General features: G+C 34.9%; 1 protein-coding gene across 5 annotated transcripts in view; it reads left to right on the top strand.

Moving 5' to 3' along the window:
* Positions 1-24,085, top strand: part of LOC121413438 (androglobin-like) — an 81,353-nt gene that overhangs the window by 43,316 nt on the left and 13,952 nt on the right. For all 5 annotated transcript variants that reach the window (XM_041606254.1, XM_041606256.1, XM_041606257.1 and 2 more), the window contains 18 exons: positions 5,365-5,398; positions 5,948-6,112; positions 6,591-6,744; positions 7,219-7,333; positions 7,786-7,950; positions 8,210-8,354; positions 11,265-11,306; positions 12,601-12,630; positions 14,320-14,347; positions 15,171-15,265; positions 17,013-17,106; positions 18,295-18,429; positions 19,058-19,211; positions 19,823-20,010; positions 20,639-20,841; positions 21,801-21,895; positions 22,971-23,015; positions 23,841-23,952. In XM_041606254.1, the coding sequence (XP_041462188.1) occupies positions 5,365-5,398; positions 5,948-6,112; positions 6,591-6,744; positions 7,219-7,333; positions 7,786-7,950; positions 8,210-8,354; positions 11,265-11,306; positions 12,601-12,630; positions 14,320-14,347; positions 15,171-15,265; positions 17,013-17,106; positions 18,295-18,429; positions 19,058-19,211; positions 19,823-20,010; positions 20,639-20,841; positions 21,801-21,895; positions 22,971-23,015; positions 23,841-23,952 (1,999 nt within the window). The remainder of the gene's footprint in view (positions 1-5,364; positions 5,399-5,947; positions 6,113-6,590; positions 6,745-7,218; positions 7,334-7,785; positions 7,951-8,209; positions 8,355-11,264; positions 11,307-12,600; positions 12,631-14,319; positions 14,348-15,170; positions 15,266-17,012; positions 17,107-18,294; positions 18,430-19,057; positions 19,212-19,822; positions 20,011-20,638; positions 20,842-21,800; positions 21,896-22,970; positions 23,016-23,840; positions 23,953-24,085) is intronic.

The raw sequence follows: 24,085 nt of genomic DNA on the forward strand, positions 1-24,085 counted from the left end.
GAAACAATACTTCTCATATCTGGTTTATGATTCTCCATAGGTTTATTAATGATTAATCTTTTTACATCAATTCAAAATATGAAATGAATACAGTGCTTGTCCTATCATTTTAGTTACAGTGAAAAAAGCGAGTAGAATGCTTCAAAAACAGATGCATACAGTCTCCATTACGAAAATGTCCCGTTTGATTCTCGACCTCACTTCGGACTGCAAACTGCGGTTTTATACCCCGATTTGCGTTTGGAATATCTCAAACAACTTTTCCAACCCCGATAAACCCATCTTGGCCAGGTAATCCCCTTGTCTCGATTTCACCACCACGGGCCAGCTAAATGAGCGTTGAGCCAAGGACGAAATGATAAACAACGCTGTGCTATTACGTAAGACTTGTCTGCCTGTAGAAGGATCTTCGGAATGAAATTATTGTATTCGATATTAAACACGTTTTCAAAGGCATATTACATTCAGACATCCAATGCTAGTCCATTTTCAATTTCGAACGAAGAAAATCGACCTTGAAATAAGGAAAGTAAGCGAATAAAAATTACGGTATGCTTAGCATGCAAGGACCGCGATGCATGCATAGTTTCTGTCCGTCCAGCAAGAAAATGGGTTCACTCGCGCAATGATACAGTCTTAACGTTCGAAAATAGTAGTAATGGCATACCAACATACAAAGTATAATAATCATGCTGCTGATATGCACAAAAATATGAAATCATTATTTTTTTTACCCCAAAGTCTTATTCATAATTTAAATACAAACTATGCCTGTAACTATTTTTTTAATCGCAAACGTATTATTGCACCATACGTGGTTCTCCGGTAAACTGCCCATGTGCGCTGCATCCATTCCACCGTTTGTTTTGGGTCGTTTATACTTTTAGTTTCCACCATTAAATGTCTAACTTAGATATGTTGTGCTAATTTTTTTGTAAGTCAAAATGTTCATCGTTGGAGAGCGAGTTCAGGCAATTGATGAGTTGGGAAGATGGAGTGTTGGAAAGATCGATCACGTGTCTTAGTTTACAAAATCGCGTGCCCGTTGAACCCCGATCCCTTCAGTGCCCATTTATGTTCCCCTTCCTCAAGTACATCTTGTTGAATAATCACTTAAAAAAGTTGTTTTTTGCCCCCCCCCCTTAGCCCCCTTTTCATAGTGAAAGTTCTTTTGCAGTGTCCTTTTTTATCTTTGATCAAGCGACCCATTTGAACATGCCCATATTTGATTGTGATAAATGTCTGTTTTATTTTCTAGTTCAAAATTTGTCATTTTGCTAATATGAGGTGATTAAAATTAGCGCCCTGTCCTTTTTGTCGGGAGAAAGAGAGAGAGAGAAATAGAGATGGGGTGGAATTTCCACCCCATCTCTATTTCTCTCTATATATCTTTAACAAGGGCGCCGGAAGCGAGGGGGGGCAGGGGGGCACTTTCCCCCCCCCCCCAATAAATTTTTTTTGGGGGGCAAAACGAGATTTTGCCCCACCCCCCATGTGCCCCCCTGAAAGTAGAAAAATGATACATTATTAAATAATTAAAGGACAAAAGTATACGATGAAAGCACTTTTATGCCCAAAAATTGTCATTTCTATTGTCAAAACAATTTTGCCCCTGACGGGGCAATTACATTATCATAGTAAGCCTGGCGTCTTTTGACGAACAGTTCCTCTGTGAAACATACCTTTGAAAAGCCCCTTTTCCATCTTATTACAGTGTGATAACGTTTAACCTTTTAATGAATACAGTTCAGACTAAAACCGAATGGCAAGCTAATTTTCTTTAATATCTAAACCTACAAATTATGAAAAAGATGGATATCTTCTTAGATAAATGATTTGATTTTATATATTTCGATCCAAAAAATTGAAAAAAAATCAAGCACGTTTTGAAATAAAAAGATGGCTGTGTATTTATGCAAAGCGCAAGCGATTTTATTATCTTTATAACATGTCCTGAAAGTTTTCTTTTTTCCCAATTATTCACCTCCCTTCCATCATTCAACTTTCTTCCCGGTCCTATCTTTCTTCTTATTTTTCGCCTCACCTTCCGCCGCTTCGCCCCTTGATCTACCTATGATGACCCCTCCCACGGCAGGAATTTTGTGTAAAAATGGAGTATAAGTCTCGTTAATAGAGTGTTTAAAAACAAGTTTGGGGGATAAAGCATAGTTAAAGTTCATTGTGAAGGATTAATCATAACTCATGAAAACTATTCTTTATACTGAGTACGCAAACAATGAAAATATTCTCAGTATATTCCAAGTAAATTTGGAATAAAGGGAAAGTGAATTGGATTAACAAAGGTATGATTTTACTGGGTATGGAACATTCTCGTCTAACCGTCTATGCACTAAATTCAGAGGCGATTTTCTTTTTTCATCATTTTTATTAGTTATGAAATTGACAATGGCCATCGATGTCATCAATGTCATCACTCTTTGGCTGGTATATAGGGCTAGATGAGAGTTGGAGAATAGTTGGGCCGGTATGCCTTTTCTTTTCCTAACCAAGTTCTTAACAAAAACTATCTGTTTATATATATTTCGAAATTCGAGGATATAATTTCGATTTGAAATTATGTATTTTTTCCATAATAAAAGAGCACAAATAGTAGGGGGACATTTGATATTATGTACCCCTTTCCAAAATGGTAGGGGGACGCGTCCCCCTGTCCCCCTGGGATTTCCGCCCATGGTGATGGGGGAGCTTTTGCATTTTCTAGAATAAAATTGAAAGATTTCGTGCACACTTTGGGTGAATTTTGCCCTCTCGATCGGTGGCCCCCGGATGCATACGGTCATGTTTGTCATCTTAAAGTCTTTAAAAGGCCTATATTACATTGGTTTAAAACAATAGAGTTTGCAATAAGGCTCGTAATTTGCTGGAACTGCGACCCTGATCATGAAGAAACACCAGTCTGGGTCAGAAGGGAGGAAACAGGATCAAAAAGAACCCCAAGACTGTTTAATTCTCAAGAAATTTATTTTTGAATGCTCTTAGAAACGCAACTTTTACACTCAATTTTTACACCCTCAACCACACCCTCTCCCGCTCGATCGCTTCCGTATCTCACGCTTTCAAAAATATTGTGCCCCCTTCGGGATTTTGCCCCCCCCAAAAAAAAAAAAACTGAAAGTGTTCCGGCGCGCCTTGGTGGAAACAAATCTGAAAGAAAACATGAAACCAAGAAAGGTATTTCAGAGGGCTATAGGCCTACAAAATAAGAACAATAATGGGAGATAAAGATAAAGAAGATCACCTGCTAATAACGCATGTGAATTAGAAAACGTTCTGAATAGATATGAATAGAACATTGAAATGCTATCCAAACATTGTGATTCATAATGCTGGTCTTTGTATTTTAATGTTCTATGTATAGGCCTACACCTCAGCTTTGAGAAAAGGACATTTATAGGCCTTACTACAGATATGATTGGCAAATGCACGTTCTTTAGAGGTGTAGAAAGGGGGTGGATGAAGAAAATAAGTCTAGAAAGAAAAGAATTAGACAGCCAGACAGAGAGAAAGAAGGAAAGAAAGGAAGGAAGAAAATAAGTCTAGAAAGAAAAGAATTAGACAGCCAGACAGAGAGAAAGAAGGAAAGAAAGGAAGGAAGAAAGAAAGAAAGAAAGAAAGGAAGGAAGGAAGAGAGAGAGAAAGAAAGAAAGAAAAAAGAAAGGAAGGAAGGAAGAGAGAGAGAGAAAGAAAGAAAGAAAGAAAGAAAGAAGGAAGGAAAGAAAGAAAGAAAGAAAAAACTTTCTATCAACGCGTGTATACATCCATGGCCATGCGCTCGCCGGAACTACACACATTGCAATCCATCGTGTGTGGCCCCCTGCTGTGACCGTAGATGCTGGGGTGAATTATCTTCGCGGACCGAGGTCAAGAAACAGGTGTTTCTATACTTAAATTTAATCTCTTGAGGGCAATAGGATTTGTATTACTGGGAGAAGATATTTGTTGATAAGGAAAAATGGGGTATACAGCCCTCAAACGAGAGATTTTCGTCATGTCTAAGTAGACGTCACAAAGTGTAACTACTTAATTGCCTGTGCTGCATCTTACAAGCAGGAATCCAGCTTAGCGTCCGTCATTCAAAACGCTATTTCTGCTTTCTCCTTTTGTTTCATTTCTGCTGAAAAAGGAGAATTAACATTGAAAAATGCTTGAGGGATTCCTGACTCTTGGTGCCTTAGCCAAATATTATGAATAAAGTAGGGGGGAAAATGTTTGGCTAAATTATTGTTAAACCTTTTACAATGTAACATATTTACAAATTTGCTTTTTCAAATAGGAGATCCTATTGTTCCTTTCTAAAAAAAAAAAAACTGCTCAAGAATTGCATCAATTTGTTGCTACTGTACTTTATATTGACTTGGAATGGCTTTAAACACATTTTTGTCTGTAATTGTCAAAAGTTGTCATTCATTACATATTAAAGCTACTTTTCATTTTGCAAAGATAGAAATGAAAATGCCTTGTCACTGTCTCTGACTTATAGCTCTCAAATAAAATTTGACCATTATTCTCTTGTAATGCTACTTGAAATTCATTAATGTTTAGGATATAAGCAATGCTGTAAATTAAAAATGGGTTAGATCCATATATAAGTGCATGAGAGATCATTTAAAAAATGTTTATGGACAGGATACCTACTGGTACTTGTCAAGTTAATCATCATCAACTTTTTTCAGTAGCATTTTAGTTTATCTATCATCAAGTTCTGTATGAATTTCTTTTTATATATTACCAAGTTGAGCACTTGTATCACTTCACAGACTATCTGCATGCATTATATTTTCTTTTATGGAGTTATTTTGAACGCATGTGAACATCAAATCATTTTCGAAAGAAATGTTTTCCTGTTTTTCTGCTTTTCTAAGTTTGCTCAACCACATAAGTTTCATCAACCACATAACAATGATTCACTTTTATTTATACAATAAGTTATTCTCAATCTGAATTATTAAAGATTCATTAAAGATTTTTTTACAATTTCTTTTGCCTGATTTTATTTCCTTTATCACAGATGACTTAGATTCATTAGCCCATATTCTGAAGTCCATTTTAACTCTTATATCATGAAAAAAAAAATTATTGTCAAATATATTAAGCCAACTTTTAGAATACAGGCCATTGAGAATACCTTGTAAAATGGAACAATGACAAAATGGAAATATGAATATCTACCAGGTTCATACTTTAATAATATGACTTCATTTGTATTTTATATTCATAATATGGTTTCTATATAAAATTTAAAAAGGTAATGTTTATTAGTCAGTTCTCTTGATTTTGAAATTTAATTGTATTTGGCAGTAAGTTAATTTTGAGGATAATTTATCTTTCATTTTCTATTTACAGACCACAACGGATGATCGATCTCCTCATTACATGTGTATCCTTTACTACCAACATCAGAAATAGGTTACACTTTAAATAGATGTGTGGAATAAGAAATACATTTAAAAAAAATCACTAAGAACATTATACAGGTTGTCAGATGGATAAAAAAAAATGTCTAATTTTTTGCTTAAAAGAAATTCTGTAATAAAAAATTATTGAATACTCATCCATATAATGATGTATTGAAATGAATTCCAGTACTGTCCATTCCTTTTTAGCTGGCCACACCAGTACTGGGGCCCACCGATATGGCCAGATATGATAGTATAATTGTGTAACATCATTTCTCTGAATATTCATTTATTAGGCACTATTAGTTATAAATTATCTTCCATTTTGTATTGCTCTGTGAATGATTGTCAACACAAATTACCTATCAAAAATTGCCCATGATATAAAGAGGCGAAGAATGGAAGAAGGAAACTAGCCATTGTTGGTTAAAAGAGGATTCGATATAAGTGATGGTGGATGAAAGTTAGATTGGACGGAATTAGCAAGTGAAATACAGAATCAATTATCCTTGACACACTGAACTTGGCAGTCGTTGATAATCTGGAGCCTACTGAGATCATTGTAAGCTTCTCATCATTGTCCAAGTGGTTTGATCCTCCTGCGGACCTACCCAAGACTTCCCATAGCTCTACAAGAGGAAAGGATCAGCTCAAGGATACAGAATCCATAGCTGGATCGAGCAGTGTGGCTGATGGTGAGTGCTGATCAAGATTTGGCTGTTAACAGCCTGAGGGTTTTAGAAATGTCAAGCAGTTGCAATCAGGATCTGCTTTAAAACAGCTCTTGGGTTTGAGCGATGTTAAGTAATTGTTGTGGCTGGGCTCAATCAATAGTAGCAAATATACCCTGGGCTGTTTCAGCACCGAATGGTAAACCATTAACACTGTAGTATAAGTTGTCTAGATTGTATCAAAGAACTCATGAGTCCTGTTATATAAAATCTTATTATTTTGGTATCTGCAGTGAAAAGAGGACTAACTATTTAACCTGCTGATCAAATCAAGGTTCTGATATTGAATAATGACGAAGCCGTTTACAGTCGTTAGCTTTTACTCAGCCTAGTCTAGCCTTGCCTACTTGATAATTTTAGAAACAAAACCTGTTCATTGTAGGAATATCCAAGACCACACAGTGAAAATCACTATTTGTGATATCTTTGATTTTTTTTCCAGCAACCATAACTCCCAAAGACACACCTGTGACACCCACCACACCCGGTCTCCTGGTAGCTGAGCCTTACTCCTGGAAGAGTCTGGTGGTTGGACAACCCATCCTGAGGATTCGCTCCACCTTCACAAAGGCTGCTGCTCTTACCTTGCCTCCTGGGTGAGTACTGTCCTTCCAAGGCCTGAGGACACTGCATACATGTATATTGCTTTCCTTTTTTGTTTGCTTGTTGGACTTTGCAACTAGTTAAGTATAATTCCCCATGGTCAGTCAACTGATATGCTCTGTAATTGCACTAAGTAAAGAGCTATCCTGGCTCATTATACCTATATTAAAATATTGTATAGATTATTTAGAGGGAAAATTTTCTTCTCGTGAAGATCATTGCCTTCCCATAACTTTATTTTCTGTAAAAATTAATAACTTAAGCCACATGTCCATAGTTCACTCCTAAAGCTCTGCAAAAGCATACAACCAGACAGAGCAGTAAGTTTTCCCTTTTAATATCTGATGGTACCTTGCTGAAGACAGACTTTTGCAGATGAGTGCTCATAGGAATAATGACTATGGTGGTTTGATGTTTTGTGTTAATTTTCTTTCCATAAACTATGTATTCTTCTTTCTCTTTTTCAGACGGCATGTCCTTCGTTTCATGATGACAGCTCCTCTAGGATACCATGTCCATCTCTGTTCCACTGTACCATTTGTCTATGGAGATGAGGAAACTGTCATGACTCATCTCACAAAGGTAACCAACCCTCTTTCAAAGAACTAGATACTTAATGATCATTGTATCAGATGATAATAATCCGCTTCTGTAAAGCACTTAAGATCAGAACAACCTCTCTAAGTGCTTTATAGATATATTATTACCCTGGTCATCAGATTCTGGCATGTTTGCACTTTCTCCACTCCCTGGGGAGCATTCCAACAAGAGTTCCAAGACTCAATTGCTAGGAATACTACGTAGGCTTTCACATCCTACTTGGTACCCATTTAACACATGGGTAGAGAGTGGCAAAGTGGGGATCGGTACCTTGCCAAAGGACGCAAGGCCATGGTTGGATTCAAACACATGCCTCTCTGTTTACAAGGCGAGAGTCAGAACCGCTACACAACGACACTTCCACATTTTGGCTTCACCAAATGTAGAAAAAGAAAATTTGATTGTAAATTTTTGATTTATCGAATTTCTTTCAGGAGAGTTGTCGGTTTGTAGATCAGGCCATGCAGGTCATGCAGACCATAGGTAATGCCATCCAGAACTTCGACAACAAGGAACTCTTTAATGCCAATATGAAGGAACTTAGCCTCCTACACTGTCCTGTACGCAACAATACCCTGGCTGTCATACACAATCATGAGGTGAGCTCTTATTGATATAGTAAAATAAATTAGAGAAGAGGTATTTATTATTTTTGTTCTTTTCATTTCAATGAACAAACTTCAATGTATGAAGGGATCACATGGTTTCCAATTCTTGAGTTTGGTTCCTTATATAGATTATGTTTGATTTCCATCATGGTGCTAACCATTGATCTATATGATGCTGGATAAAGTCTTTATATTCGCCATTCCAATTCTAAATTTTCGCATTAACTTCCTTCCCCATTCATTTTTTAAGGTGTTCAAGGATGCCCTTTATAACACATTGCGGAGGGCACTCACCGAGAGTCTGACCCCAGAGATGACCTTTGCTTGGAAGGCATTTAACTTTGACGTCCTTACAAAGAACATAGCTGGGATACCTGTCAGCCAGAGTCGCCCAGGTAACCCATTTATCTATAGAATCATAGGAATCAAACATATATGCATTTTATCTTAATCACAAACGAATCATCTTAGTAATATAATTGCTTTGATATTTGGATGCACTTCATTGTATGCTTTTAGCCATTTCAATATGTAATCTCTATTAGTACATTGGTGCAAATGTCCAGTGGTGTTGTCCAACTTGGTGAAAACCTTGCAGCATTGTAATAATAATTCATGCTTATTTTATATTATTGGCATTATATAATATATATATATCCATTTAATGTCATCATTATGTATGTACATGTATGTATATGTATTAACTTTTGTGGAACTTGATAGTTTGCAGCACTCCATTCTGTGTACATCAGCAAATGGTTAAGTACAGTGTAATAACTTTGAGATGCAATGTTATTTTTTAAAAGAAAGAAAAAGCTTTGGATTGGGCTAAATTGTACTAAAAGTTGCTGATATTATCATTCTTCTATTAATAGAAGTAAATTATCAAAATCATTTATTCATGATCTCAAAAGCATGACATGATTGCAGTGTAAATAGTCCAGTGTAGTTTATGTACAGACTCATTGTCATAAATTGATTTTGTTTGTGTCCATCTGTGTAGTTTGATAAACTTGTAAATTGTTGGAAGGTGAAGGGTTATTAATATTTTTGTTTGTGTATGTAATTCATATGAAGTGTTCATCTTTTGTATACTGAAATAAATAGATTCCGCAAAAGAAATTGAATCCTCATTAATTTCCCAATATTATTTTGGCCAAAACTGAATTATTAAGAGATTGGCCACTTTTCTATTAGGCACATTTCTATATTTTAGCATGAAAATAGAAGTTAAAAGGGGCAAAAAAATATGAGAGGGTTTTTTTAAATCTTTTTGTTATTTAGGTCGATCAACAGATCGTTCAAGGCCATGGCCTTAGTGGGTTAGGATTAATTCATGCCATGTCCTGTTATCATTTGACATTTATATCAAGTTGAATATTGGAGATATTGAAAATAACCTCTGTAAGATCTTTAAGATACCCTCTGTAAAGTGGGTCCCAGCAATATCAGAAAATTATACTGGCTTGAGAATTAAAGAAAAACCAAGAACTGGATCCATGGCTTTTAGAGTGTTCTTAACTTCTGATTCAAATTTTCTTCAAATTTGCTTGTGCCTTTATAGTCCCACCTGTCGATAGGCCATGTAAGTATGAGATAGGATTCTCTCATATCTAACAGGCCTTTCTGAATCACCTGTCAAAATTCAATGTTGCACAGTATTTTTTTCAATTGTATGAAATTCCAATTAATTTGTCACATTGTAAGGATTTTTATTATTTTTCTGCTGAAGATAAAATGCTTTAAAAAGTCACAACATTTTCACCATTGAAAGATTAACCATATTTTTGACATATTACTCAATAATTTGCACTTATTTTTATTGGTATTTAATCAGAGATTAATCAAATTTTTGAACCCATTTCATTGCCCACTTTACGTATTTTTGTCTTCCAATGTCAATCACTTTACCCTCATCCATGTATCACACGCACCATGCACGTGTGTTTGCCTGATATATCATCATGCACGCTGCAGATCTCATCAGTGAATCAGGAGGTATACTAATAGATGGTTCATTGCTAACATTCAAGATGATAACCTCACTAACCTCAGATTTTTTTCCTGAATTATCACTTGCACTGATCATTTTTATGACGATTTTTACTAATTCTGAATTTGTGAATTATGTATTGACTTGCTCAGAAATATATTGAAATATCCTTGGGTTAAAACAAAAATATCATTTGCACAAAATGAAAAAAGAAAATACAAAACAATATGCTGACATATATATTTACTTCATGATTTTAGAATTTAGTATAATAATTCTTAGACACCATTTTCCATATGCTTGCAAGATCATTTGATTTTCAGATTGAGTGATGTAGTCAAAATATAAACGTTCTTTATACCCCATGAATGAAAATATATCTCGTTTAATCCATTTGCAATTTCATCACTTTGATATTTTACATGCCAGTTTTAATTTGTTATTCACACTAAAAACAACTAATAACCATCCAGGGGGGTGTTTCACAAAGATTTAAGTATGACTTAGAGTCGCTCTTAAATACTGAGTTGCATACGATATGAAAGGATTGACTGCATTGGTCAGATCGTGTCATGGGGACGCGCACTACTGCGTATCTATCAATAAGATTGCGCGTTGCATATCAAGTACGCGTAGACATTTAAGTGCGACTTAAGTCATACTTAAATCTTTGTGAAACACCCCCCTGGTTGGTCATTTTAGATAATACTCACCATTAATCTTTCACTTTTGAACTATAAATGTTATGACATAGTTAAAGTTTAGAATTTTCATTTGCATGTAATATTTCCGTTTTGGACTTTTAGAGATGGTAGATATGTAGGAAATAAATCTAGTAGTGTTGAGGACTTCTTGTTTGCTTTCTTAATATTATGCGATATTTCCCAAACTAGTTTCATAAATGGCAATTTATACTTCTGTCATGATAGTAGATTGAAGTTTTCTGTTACTTTACATTTGTTTTTTATTTGAATAAATGAAAGAGAAGTTTAATGTGTACATTCTTTCAAGAAGAATATTAGAAATATGAGAGTATTAATAACATTTTTTTTCTGATAAAATATTGTCCTCAGAAATATTGTGTATTTCAGCTATTGATTCATCTCTTTTGTTTTAAGAATCATATTTAAAATGATGTATTATATGTACGTGATATATTTCTATTCACTTGTTTTCCTTCAATATCTTCATATAATATATTTTCTGTGATATTGATGAAGACTTTACATTTTCCCTTAAAATCAAGCATTCTCTTGTTGTGGTGATATTCAATGTTATTACCAATTTTTTGTATTTTTTGTTCACATTACAGCAACTGGTGCCTCACGAAAATCTGCCAAACTGTTGAGAAAGAGTAAGTTTCATCTTGTTGTATTTTGAAATATTGTGGCTTTGAAATTAGGCTATGATCAAGTCATATACACATACTTTTTTACAAATAGATGGAAATTAGTGAGTTTCATTAGTAATAGCAGTGACATATATTTATGATATAGTTTGTGCATATAGTTTATAATCTGTAGTAGAATGTTTGATAGTCTTATCCCAAGCAGTAAAAATTGCGCAAACTTAAGTCAAGCTGTCACGTGTTAAGTCACGCTGGATTGTACTTCACATGAGTATGCCTTTTAATTCCAAATAATCTTTAATTCAGTTACTTTGGCAGTCAATAAATACATGTAGACTCTCATTTAGAATTCATTCAAATAGCATCTTAGTGCACAATTATATTTTGATAATTGAAGTTTGAGAAATATCCTTCTAAAGAAAGAAAGATCTCTATGCTAGATAAAGTACCACCCCCAAAAAATCAAAATGTCACACATCTCATCTATGTCATATGTGCTTGCTTGGATTATTTTATTTATACACATGCACCCTAATCCATGCAAACAATATAAACATTGATAAATCGAATGTGAAGAATTCCTCATTGGAAGAGTATGCTAAATAACCCAGGCATAACAAAAGCTCCATGTTAAAACAAGATAACTTAATGAAAGTGTGCCGAGACTTATTGATTACTTATTGTTTACTTATTGGGTTTTAAAGTGTCCAGGGCAGGCAGTCATGTTAGTTGTAAGTAGAATAGTGAGTCGTGTAGTCCCAAGTTACAGTTTATATATACACCAGGATTTTTTTTCCTGTATGTACATGTTGTATGCCGTGAATATGGGAGGAAAGTTCTCTAATAAGATATGTTGCTATTTACGTGTTCGGGGTACTAAAATTTTATTTACAGATTAGTGTTTTGTATGAGTTTCTGGCTTTTGAATTTTTTTGTACTTGTATATGGTGGGATAACTAAGAGTTTGAGCTTCAATTAAAGGAACTCACTTTCCCTTGATACAGGTTTATATTTTTTATGTTTTGTAGTTAACTGCGTAGCCTACATGTATTTACATAATTATTTTTTTTTTACGTCTATGTAGTTTTTTTGTATTGTTAGTATCATACACGAATATGTGTGTAGCTGTAGAAGAACGAAAAGTGGATTACTTGTTATTGTTGGTACTGAGGTGGTTTTGACAAGAAGAAAATAATGCGTGTGTACATGTATGTTGTTTTCTCTTTACACGTTATGTAGAAGACTTCTTGTAGTTGTAATGTTTCCTCTTTTCTTGTGTTACAATATTCACTTTGAACAGAGAATGCAGAGGAAGTAGAACCACAAGGCGGTGTGTTTGGACCTAGTTTCTTTTTTTGTTGTTTATGTTCTGTTTCGCCCCCTTTCACTATGTTTGCAATGATTCCATCACACAGCATTCATTCATATTTTTACCCATGTGTAACTTGCGTCTATCTTTTTTTATCCCCTTCCATTCTTCCTTCACTGGGTTTATCCTTCACTTTGCAAGTTGCAATCATCGTCACAATTGCACTTTTAAGTAAACATGAATGCACTTTTTTTTTCCTTCCCTTTTTAATGGAGTGAATTTTATTCTATGAATTTAATCATGGGTATTTCACAAAACTGTTTTAAAGTTTAAAACAGGTTATAGAACTATTGTACTTTAAGTTCTAAAAATGCTATATCTAACTGCATTCTTAAAATAAATTTGGTGATTCTTTATACTCATTATGTTTTCCATAATTACAAATATTCTCCAGAGCAGTGTTTTTCTACATTCCTAAAGAGATTGCCCCAAAATGAATCTTTATCAACTTTAATAAATGAAAAAGGAAATTACTCTTTGATTTTACCTTCAAAGTTTTCATTTTCTGCTATTTCAAGATTTCATGTGAACTGTTGCTGCTAGATGGGAATAAAGTGTATCATATCACTCATGTCATTTTAATTTCTCCTATGTTGGGGTGTTTGAAAAAAAAATTGAGTGAGTTTCATAAAAGAGCCCCCTAATAGCTACTATTATGTATTTCTATCATACATGTATCTTGATGGTGAAGGGATTTATTATTTTGAGTGAAATATCCAATATCAATCCATGTATCCTGTTTGCTATTTGATAAATATTTTCACATTCTAAATAAAAATTCCTACAAATTTTCTGCAACATAGAGCCATATAGAAAGTACCTAAATCAATACTTGCAAACAGGGAAATTTTCAGTTCCACAAATGTAATTCAAATTATAATGCATAAATGATGGAACATTGGATCACATTTACATTTATGTTCATTTGGTGTATATATTTCATATCCTATTATTATAAGGTTGGAAAATTGTTAATTCCCTGAAAAGTGTAAATTGTAACATTCATAATAATTCTTGTTTGTAATTAACTTTATCACTCTTTTACACATATATTTGTAAAGATTTGATGACACCGTTGCAGCATAATACACTAAAAGACGATAACTCTCTACACAGCACAATTAATATGACATAACCATCAATATGAAATTAAGTTTACTTTGCATGTTCAGTTTTTAAATAATACCAGTGAAGATCCTTTTACTGAAGCAAATTATTAGGAATACTACTTTTCCCACCGTAAGTGTACCAAGAATTTGTTGTTAAAGCATTTTAATTGTTGCAAGTATGTGAGGCCATGAGGATTCAAGTAATTTATTTCTTTACAGCCTAAATGATTTGTAAGTGAATTCAAAGTAACTATTGTGTTATTTATTTTATTAACATCAGCATAATACTTGTTATGAGTTAAAATAAATTAAATCCCTTTCAGTGAGGCAGTAGTCCTTTTCTTCACCCTTAACACCCTTATTTTCACTTTCCTGGCTATCTTTTTACAAGTGACATTGTTTATGAATTACATAGTTGTTAAGAGAATGATCATGTGAAAAGGAAGGTAGGAGCAAAGGGAATTGATAAATGTTTTGATAATTTGTTTCATTGAATTTCTAATAATAACATATATTTCCCCATAATTCATTTGTTAAACAGTTGAAGTTCCAGACCAGTGGGTGGACAGGTGAGTATGAGGTCATATTTAAGAATGATCTTAAAAACTGATTTGACTTAGAAATCAAAGTGGCATAAAATAGATTTCTATACTATTTACATGAGTAAGTTACATAATTTCAGACTTCGTAGACATCTTGGCTCTAACCAAAAGATTTGCTGTTGATTGCAAATATGGATTTTAAATACGGAAGTGCCCTTTGATTGATTTTCAGTTAGTTTTAAAACAAACTTAACATGCCACAGTGAGTTTGATTGGCCATTGTGATTTAGTGATTAATTGCAAATCTTTGTGAAATTACACAGCACAGAAGGCTCTTCAAACTATCTCTACATATTGCATCAACAGTCAGATGTAGTAGAAAGAAAAAAGTGTTCGTTATTATGATCAAGGAATATGATATTACATTTTCCAAGTGGAATGTTAAAAAAATATGTATTTATTAGGCAATGCTTAATGTCCCAGAACCATAAGATATATTTAGCAAGACACATTTACTTTTACAAGCACTCAGACAGATTTTATTAAACTCTATCGACCCCCGATCGGGAGTATGAGAGTCTCAACAAGAACATATTTACAATAATGAACATGCATACATGTATAAAGATGAACATATTTACAATAATAAGTTTGGGTATAAAAATGAACATATTTACAATAATGAATATGCATATAAAATTAACATATTTACAATAATGAATATGCAAATGTTAAAATTGGTAAATGCTATGAAATTTAAGGCATATTACAAAGGTGCGAGCTAAACGTTAGGTGAATTCATCCATCTATCAACAAGTCTGATACATTTATTGCTGCTGTTATATATCAGGCAACCTACAGAACTAGAAGACGTGGCAGTGACTCTATTAGCCAGGTACTGGAGAGGGTGCTATGTACGTAAAGTCAAGGCAGCCAGGAGTCCAGGTCAGTCTCAGTTATAAACCATACTTCTATTTTTCTTGCTTCAAAGTGTTTTAGGACCATATTTGATGAAAAAAAATTGCCACGGATTGTAATTCTATTGTCTGTGATATCTTTCGGGGAATGTATCATTTTGATAGGTTTTTGTCTCACCTGCGAAGCAGAGTGAGACTATAGGCGCCGCTTTTCCGACGGCGACGGCGGCGTCAACATCAAATCTTAACCTGAGGTTAAGTTTTTGAAATGACATCATAACTTAGAATGTATATGGACCTAGTTCATGAAACTTGGCCATAAGGTTAATCAAGTATTACTGAACATCCTATTAAAGTTTCATGTCACATGACCAAGGTCAAAGGTCATTTAGGGTCAATGAACTTAGACCATGTTGGAGGAATCAACATTGAAATCTTAACCTGAGGTTAAGTTTTTGAAATGTCATCATAACTTAGAAAATATATGGACCTAGTTCATGAAACTTGGACATAAGGTTAATCAAGTATCACTGAACATCCTGCATGAGTTTCACGTCACATGACCAAGGTCAAAGGTCATTTAGGGTCAATGAACTTTGGCCGAATTGGGGATATCTGTTGAATTCCCATCATAACTTTGAAAGTTTATGGATCTGATTCATGAATCTTGGACATAATAGTAATCAAGCATCACTGAATATTTTGTGCAAGTTTCAGGTCTCATGATTAAGGTCAAAGGTCATTTAGGGTCAATGAACTTTGGCCGAATCGGGGGTATCTGTTGAATTACCATCATAACTTTGAAAGTTTATTAGTCTAGTTCATTAAACTTGGACATATGAGTAATCAAATATCACTGAACATCCTGTGCGCGTTTCAGGTCACATGACCAAGGTCAAAGGTCAATGAACTTTGGCCGAATTGGGTGTATCAGTTGAATTACCATCAAAACTTTGAAAGTTTATGGATCTGATTCATGAAACTTGTACATAAGAGTAATCAAGTATCACTGAATATCCTGTGCGAGTTTCAGGTCACATGATCAAGGTCAAAGGTCATGTAAGGTCAATGAACTTTGGCCATGTTGGGGTTTTTTGTTGAATAACCATCATATCTCTGTAAGTTTATTGGTCTAGTTCATAAAAAGTGGACATAAGAGTAACCATGTATCACTGAACATCTTGTGCGAGTTAGAGTAGTATTCAAAGTCAGCACTGCTGCTATATTGAACCGCGTGATGCAGGTGAGACGGCCAGAGGCATTCCACTTGTTGACTAATGTTATCAAGGAATATACCACTGTTGATGTCAAAGTCAAAGTCAACATTAATGGTGAATTTCATATAGAGATACTTTCAAGTTTTGTGCTGCAAGATCCAAGAACTATCCCGGAGAGACAAGACTTCCTTGTAGAAAATGATCCCCTCCATCTTTCTTACTTCCAGTGGGTGATTTCTAGTTTGATGTTGTTGCAGGTGTTTATGTTGCAAGAACAGACTCAATTGTATTCCATAACTCCAGCATCTTATCTGAGTTACAAAAATGGTCCAAATAACATAAGTGATATCTCAATACTGAGAAACAGTAGTCCTAAGACCAGCCTTCCTTTATTTTGGGGCTGTGTTGATGTAAAAATTGGCCCAACACCAACATCAAAAGGTCATCACTGAACTTTAAATCACCCATTGTCCCACAAGTATCCCCTTAGATTGACCCTGGTGTTATCCTTCAGAATATATTTTATTCTATATCCAATACATTCTTTATCTCTGCCAGGAACCGTTGCTAATGTCCAAGCTAAGGAGCAGCTTCAGAAAGCCTGGAGCATCATGGAGCCAAACCTGGAGCAACATGCACTCCATCTATTCAGGTTAGCTTGTGAACCAGGGGTGGTATTCTGTAACTCTGTCATAACTTTTGTCATAAATTTTGTCATTTCTCTCCGAGATGTGACACCGCTATGATTGTCACAAATCTGTATTCTGAACATTGTGTTTTCCCTGTCATATCTCTCAAAGTTCCCACCCATCTGTTCGGAAGCAAACCAATTAAAATCATCGTTAGTTCCTAGTGGGAGCCCTTCTAGCCAATAGGAAGGCCCCGTGGCAGGTAGGGCGTATCCCCAAAACAGTTGCTGGCATCGCGCAAATACGCGTATATTGATGCGCGTAATTACAAAGAGAGACAGGGAGCTGTGAAGGAAATTAAAAGAGAAGTAAAAATAAGTAAGGAAAACAGAGAAAAAAAGGGGGAATAAATATGTAGGGCCTAACTAATTGTAGGATGAAAAAATAATTTTGAAAATTGTCATGGATGATGAGTGAAACAAATACCACAATCTAATCTAAATAATTTAATTGCTTGCTTGTCATTCAGTCGGCAGGGTATTGGGATATTTGGTACTAAAAGATATGACAAAATTTATGACTGCTACCCCCCTGTCATAACTTCTGTCATATCTTTTGCTTGTATAAAAGGATTACGCGCATTTAAAGTCGCGTAATTTTGCTGCGCGCTAAAGAGAAGAGACAAAATTTATGACATCCACCAGAATACCGATTTTGTCATATCTCTGAGATAAGATAAAATATGGAGAAAAGACAATGTTCAGAATACCGCCCCAGGATATTAATGAAAGTTTGCCTTCGGAATAGATTATTTCTCAAGAATTAATCACCAACAATATGTATTATGAATGGTAGAACCTTACGACTTAATTCTCCCTGGTCTACGTCTAGTCACCTTTTCCACAAGAGCCTTCCTCTAACGTTCTGTGTCAAAAAGATTTCACTAGTCCCGACTTTGAAAGAAAGAGAACTTTTCTGAATGAGAAAACACTGAAAGCATTTACAGTTAATCTGCATAAGTCGCCGTTCTATGTGTCAAATTATTGCATAAGTGTAAGTAATGCTTCAGAATAGAATATGCAAGGCATCTTTAAGTTGAAATTTTGCCTATTCAAATAGATATCTGTGGTCCCAGAAATTCTACTAAGGTAGATTTGCCTGGTATACATAATTTACATAAATATTAATTCCATGATGTTTGTGTCATGTAGGACAATGTTCAAGACTGATCCTGATCTGATGCCTAACTTTACCTTCTTCCAAGATGAGTGGAACAAGATCTCCTATGTGGACTTCCAGGGAACATATCAAGAACAACCTCCACACACATGGTTTGTGGTCTTCAGGTAAGGGAAAAAAAAAGTTAATTAACTTAAGTTATTCAGGAGAATTGTTAATGATTTTCACAGGGAACTGTTGTATAAAGCCTCCACAATATCCTGGAACTATTATCCCAATGTTGGCAGCTCTGATTTAGGATTACGGATGGTGCAAAGTATCATGTTTGTGGAGTGATCAAAAGTACTGATAGTGAGGCAGTTGATGAATGATGTGTTGGAGATTCCTTTTTGTAAGGAAATGCTGGACCAATTAATTTTAGTGATGGTTATAATTTGTATCTCATCTTATGTCTCTATACTTTATCAAGGACTTAAAGCTATCATTACTTTAGCTTCAGCCAGGCAGCCCTTTACAGTGAAAAGACATTTCAAGAAATATACATGCCAGGTTCCCGTTTACCTCACCTTGGTCAAGTCTAGCAAATTTAGAATGATGTCTTGAAAAAGGATATTAGGGCTGTTGCACAGATGTAACCCCTGTACTTTGGGGTTCTATGTCCGGAGACTTATACACTGGATCACAAGACCATGTCAGTCCTTACAGGACTTATACTTCTTGTGATTTCTATATTGGGGTAGAATTTGGTAAACACAATTGTAAACCATAAGTTTGTTTCTTGTCGTTTTTCTGCAGGGATGTGCTGTTTGTCCAAGAGCCTATGTTGGTCGTTCCTAAGCTGTACTGCTCCATTCCTACCTGTATGCTGAGGGTTGTTGACAATGATACTGGTGAAGAGATACCAAGGGTCTTCCAGAGAGTGGCTCCATATGAATACAAGAAGAACAGGGTAAGATATAAAGCACATGGGGGAGAGGGGGTGTGTCACAGAGATTTCAGTTAGCTTATGTTGGTCATTCCTAAGCTATACTGCTCCATTCCAACTTGTATGCTAAGGGTTGTTGACAATGAAGAGATACCAAGAGTCTTCCAGAGAGTGGCTCCTTATGAATACAAGAAGAACAGGGTAAAATATAAACCAAATGGGGGAAAGGGGGGATGTTTCACAAAGATGTCAGTTCGATTAACTGATAATTAATGTTCCACTTTAATTATCACTTGTGTGTCGTATAAAACGCATCACCGCATTGATCAAATAGTGAAATGATCCTTACACTGAAGAGAAGTGTTGTTTGATAGATTAAAAAATGAAAAGAAATCGACAGATTTTATATCTCTAGTATGAATAGGAAATATTTTTCAGACATGTAACTCATTATTGATAATATAATATTATGGTGAGAGTATGAATATAATGGCACTGATATCTCATGTGCAATAAGGAAGTGATAGGATAGGACTTAAAGAACTCTGTATAATTTAATGAGAAGGTATACTTGTATATTGAAAAGTATATTTAAAACTTAGAACACACTATAAATGACTTGTCATGGTTTGCAGAGAGGCTACACCTTCCTTGCCGAGGCTCGAACCAGCGACCTACCGCTGACCAGCGGGAAGTGGAGGATGCGTCTGATTGGTTCGTCTAGTCCCCTCCCTCAGCCAATCAGAGATGGCATCAATAGTAACTTCCTCCTCAAAGAAATCAGAGATTATTACATCCCTAATAAGGAGAATATTATAATGAGGTAAGAAATGTGCTAGTGAGACGATCAAAGACCCGTAACACAAAGGTTAGCTATTAATCTATGCTTGATTTTTACGATTAATTGTACACTGTAGTCAATGCAATTGTAAAAGAAATGTTCTACAATTATTTATATTTTTGTTGGGCTTGTTATTTCAATTTGCAACATCTTCATTACTATAGATGTACCTACAATGAAGTAGGAAATTTAGCATGGATCAGTTTGTAAAAAAAAAAATCACCACAAAAAATAGTAACACGTGCAAACTCTATTTTAGTTGATGGTGAAATTCCCTTTTTCTGGTCAAAATTCCGTTTTTCTGGTCAAAATGTACATCAGTTACCATAGTAAATGTCAGATACCTGCATTTCTCGGCCAATCAAAAGAAAAGAAAGTTGTCAGAAAACGAATATGTTGACAGAACTCTCTCCAGGGACCCGTTTCATAAAGGACTTGCAACTGTTCTAACTTTGCCATTATGGAAACTACCATAGTAACAGGGCTTAGCAGCCAATCAGAATCAAGGTTGTCATGGCAGTTGCCATAATGGCAAAGTTACAACAGTTGTTACTCTTTATGAAACAGGCCCCTGAAGCAAACATTCATACCCATTTATCTGTCATAACAGGTATGTTGTAAAGCCACAGGAGGACCATGTATCCAGCATACAGTTCAGTACATCCAAACCAGATGTGTACATTAGTCTGGACATACTAGATAATGAGGAGTCTGTAGCCAGTACATCGGGGAAGGGTCATGCAGTGATCCCAGCTTTCACTTTCCTCAGGGATAGGGAACCAGGGGAAGAGGAGAAGAGGTCATCACGCTCCTGTAAGTTCTTAACTACATTTATGTCTTGGTAGTATATGGTGAAGCACCATCTGTGTACATGCATTCCAGCTTGTTGCCATGTCAGGCATTCACAGTGCTGGACAATTTACAATGACTTTCATATTCTACCGGTTACTTGTGACTGGTGATCCTTTCTTTAGAGCTAAATCAACACTAATGCAATTTGGTTGCACATCAATTATCACAACAATGGGTTACCAGAAGTGCGTAAAGTTATTTGTAACTTACAAACAGCCTTATGAAACGGCTCCCGGGTAACCATCAAGCACCTGGGTAAAGAGTGGTAAAGTAGGGATGAATGCATTGCTAAAGGATGCTAGGCTGTAGTGGGATTTAAAAACTCAACCCTCTGATATTTTTAAAACAAGATGAGTATCAGTACCTTTACACCACTAACTAATCTAGTTATATATTTGTTGCCTACTGGGACTCTGTGGTCAATGTACAAAGTCTATGGGATTTACAAGATTCAGAAGTCAACAGATCAATTTTAACATGGAGACGGTTTACGGTTCACCATGTGTAATATGAAGTAGGGAGGGAAATACAGGCAGAAAAATTGAAATGGAAAGAGGAGAAAGGATGAAAAGAGGAAATTAGAAGTATTCTTTTCTGGACAGTGAGTAAAGTCCTGATAAGGACTGTAAACCAGATGAGATAATCTGAATATGGCTTGAGAAGCGATGATTTGAGTAGTAACAGGATGAAGTGAAGAGAGGTTACTCAACGTTTTGGGCAGGTTGACTGTACGTCTTCAGGAGTGAAGGAGGCTAAACGGGTGCGGGGATGGTGAACCGTAAACCTTTTCCACATAAACTCCACCATGCAAACCCACAACGATCATGAGATCAATTTTATATAGTTTTATTATATCCATTTATTCTCATTACCACCATCACTAAAGTATCTTCTTCTTTTTTTCTTTTTTCTTTTTCCAGCTGCCAGAGGAGCTCGAGGCCATGGCAGTACAGCCAGTCTAGGATCTGGCAAGAGGAAATCACACTCAGCCAGCAGTCACGATGGTCGAGGATCGGTAAGTGATAATCTTGTACACCTGTTTCTATGTACCACTCTCTGATTTCTCATTTCATAATAGTAGATTAGAGATGGAAATAGATATAGTTGAATTTTCATGTTATAGATGACATGTAAATTTTTACACTGTAGTTAGATTTCAGTATTATCAATGTTGAACATGACTATACCAAGAAGTTTTGTTGTATGTGTTTGCCATTGCCTTCTGTTAGTGGATAGTAGATCAAGTAGTTGGTGTGAATAGTGAACTTGTTTTAGCTGTAGAATGTTACATATATTTTTTATTCTCAACTTATCTTCAATATCTTTGAATAATTATGCTATTTCTACATTCTTTATCTTTTATAATGTTACTTCTCTAAATCTTTACAAATGGCTTTAATGAAGAAAAGAAATGTCTTGACTTCTTTATGGTTCCTGATTCCTTCAAAATAATATGGCACTCACTAAAGGATCCAGTTGCATGAAACTTTGTGATCAAACCCATATTTAAAAAAAAAAGGCCAAACATGATGAGCTGGATATCCAGGAAGTGTTTGATGAAAGGACTGGTCAGATGTTTTATCTGACGAAGTCTGTATTCCACAGTTACCAGAGTAACAATCAGACATGTGTGCTTGTTAGCCAATCAAAATCAAAGAAAGTTGTAAGGTGACAAATGTTGATGAAACCATCTCCAAGTTGTCTTTAATCTTGGAATTTGTTTTTGTACAGTTTTAACTGTTAGAACAGTTTTTGAGTTATATTTGTATTGTACTTAACAAGTAGCCAGGGGGTATTTCACAAAGATTTAAGTGGGACTTTAGTCATGCTTGGTGCCCTCTCGCACACGATATTTACATGCAATCCCATTGATTCATATACAGTAGTGCACGTTCCCTGAAGATAATTTGACCAAGCAGTGATCCATCTTACACCCACACGGCTGTGAATTTAAATGTGACTCTCTAAGTCACACTCAAATCTTTGTGAAACATTCACCAAGTACTTTCTTTTTCCTAATGTCCTCTCATTCATGTCAGTATTAAACTAGATAGCTTAGTTCTAACCTGTGATTTCTTGTGCCTGTACAGCGTGCTAGCAGAGCATCTGGAGATCTTAATGAAGAAGAAATGAAGGTAAACCTCTTTAACAATTAGGATCTTCCTTTCATTTCAATTTAATTGTTATTTTATAACTTTATCTTCAATTTGTGTATTTTGTTAAATATTTATTCACTTGTCTTTTTCTTGTCTCCTAATCAATTGTTGCATTTCACTTTTACATTTTATCTCAGGTACAAATAGATTAACTTTTGATTATATGTTTTCTTTAACACATTACTTTATTTTAAACACATTTTTACTTGTTTTTAATCTGATTCTTAATATCTACTTTTAAAGAATATGATAGTTCATCAAATGAATCAAATTTTTGTGGAATTTCAAGTATTGTAGGAATTCATTATGCTTGGTCTCGAAGAATTTTAATTTAAATTCCAAAATAAGATATCAAATTATGATTTATGAATTTATCTGATATACAAAATCTGAGATTAAACAATTTTGTTGTAAATGATTTTTTTTAAATGAAACCATTAACATGTCTACCATCATCATATCTTCCTAATATCTTTTCTAGAATATATTTGAGACTTTGTTAGCACCTTGACTAATTAATATACAATGTTGGTTGGACAATTTCTGGCAATATTTCATGGAAATAAAATTAATTTTTATGATTTTCATACTTTTTGTTTGAATTGTTCTTTTATGATATCAAATTAATCAATTAGTTTTTAGACACATTTAATTTAGCAAATGATATATGATAACAAGAATATTCAATTTTGAATTGTTCATTTGTGATATAGATATATCTATTTTACACTTAAATTTACCAAATGAAATGATGGCATTATTTAAAAGGTCATTTATAAAAGTACTCATAATTTCTTTCATCAGCCACACAAGTACATCATCCAAGCTAAGGTGATGAGGAAGAGCTGGCCTCTGTCTGAAAGCAGCTGGGCCTTCGTACAGGTCCTAAAAGAACTAGAGAAGAACGAGCTTAAAGGTAGGAGATAACCTCTGCATAGCGTGAATATTTCTATAATCATATTTATCCCTGAATAAGGTAAACTCCCCTTCATCCTGAGCTGTGAGAAGAAAGAACAAGATTTTTCAGCTCTTAATAATGCAAATTTTTT

Source organism: Lytechinus variegatus, chromosome 4 (assembly GCF_018143015.1).
Source record: "Lytechinus variegatus isolate NC3 chromosome 4, Lvar_3.0, whole genome shotgun sequence".
Classification (NCBI taxonomy): domain Eukaryota; kingdom Metazoa; phylum Echinodermata; class Echinoidea; order Temnopleuroida; family Toxopneustidae; genus Lytechinus; species Lytechinus variegatus.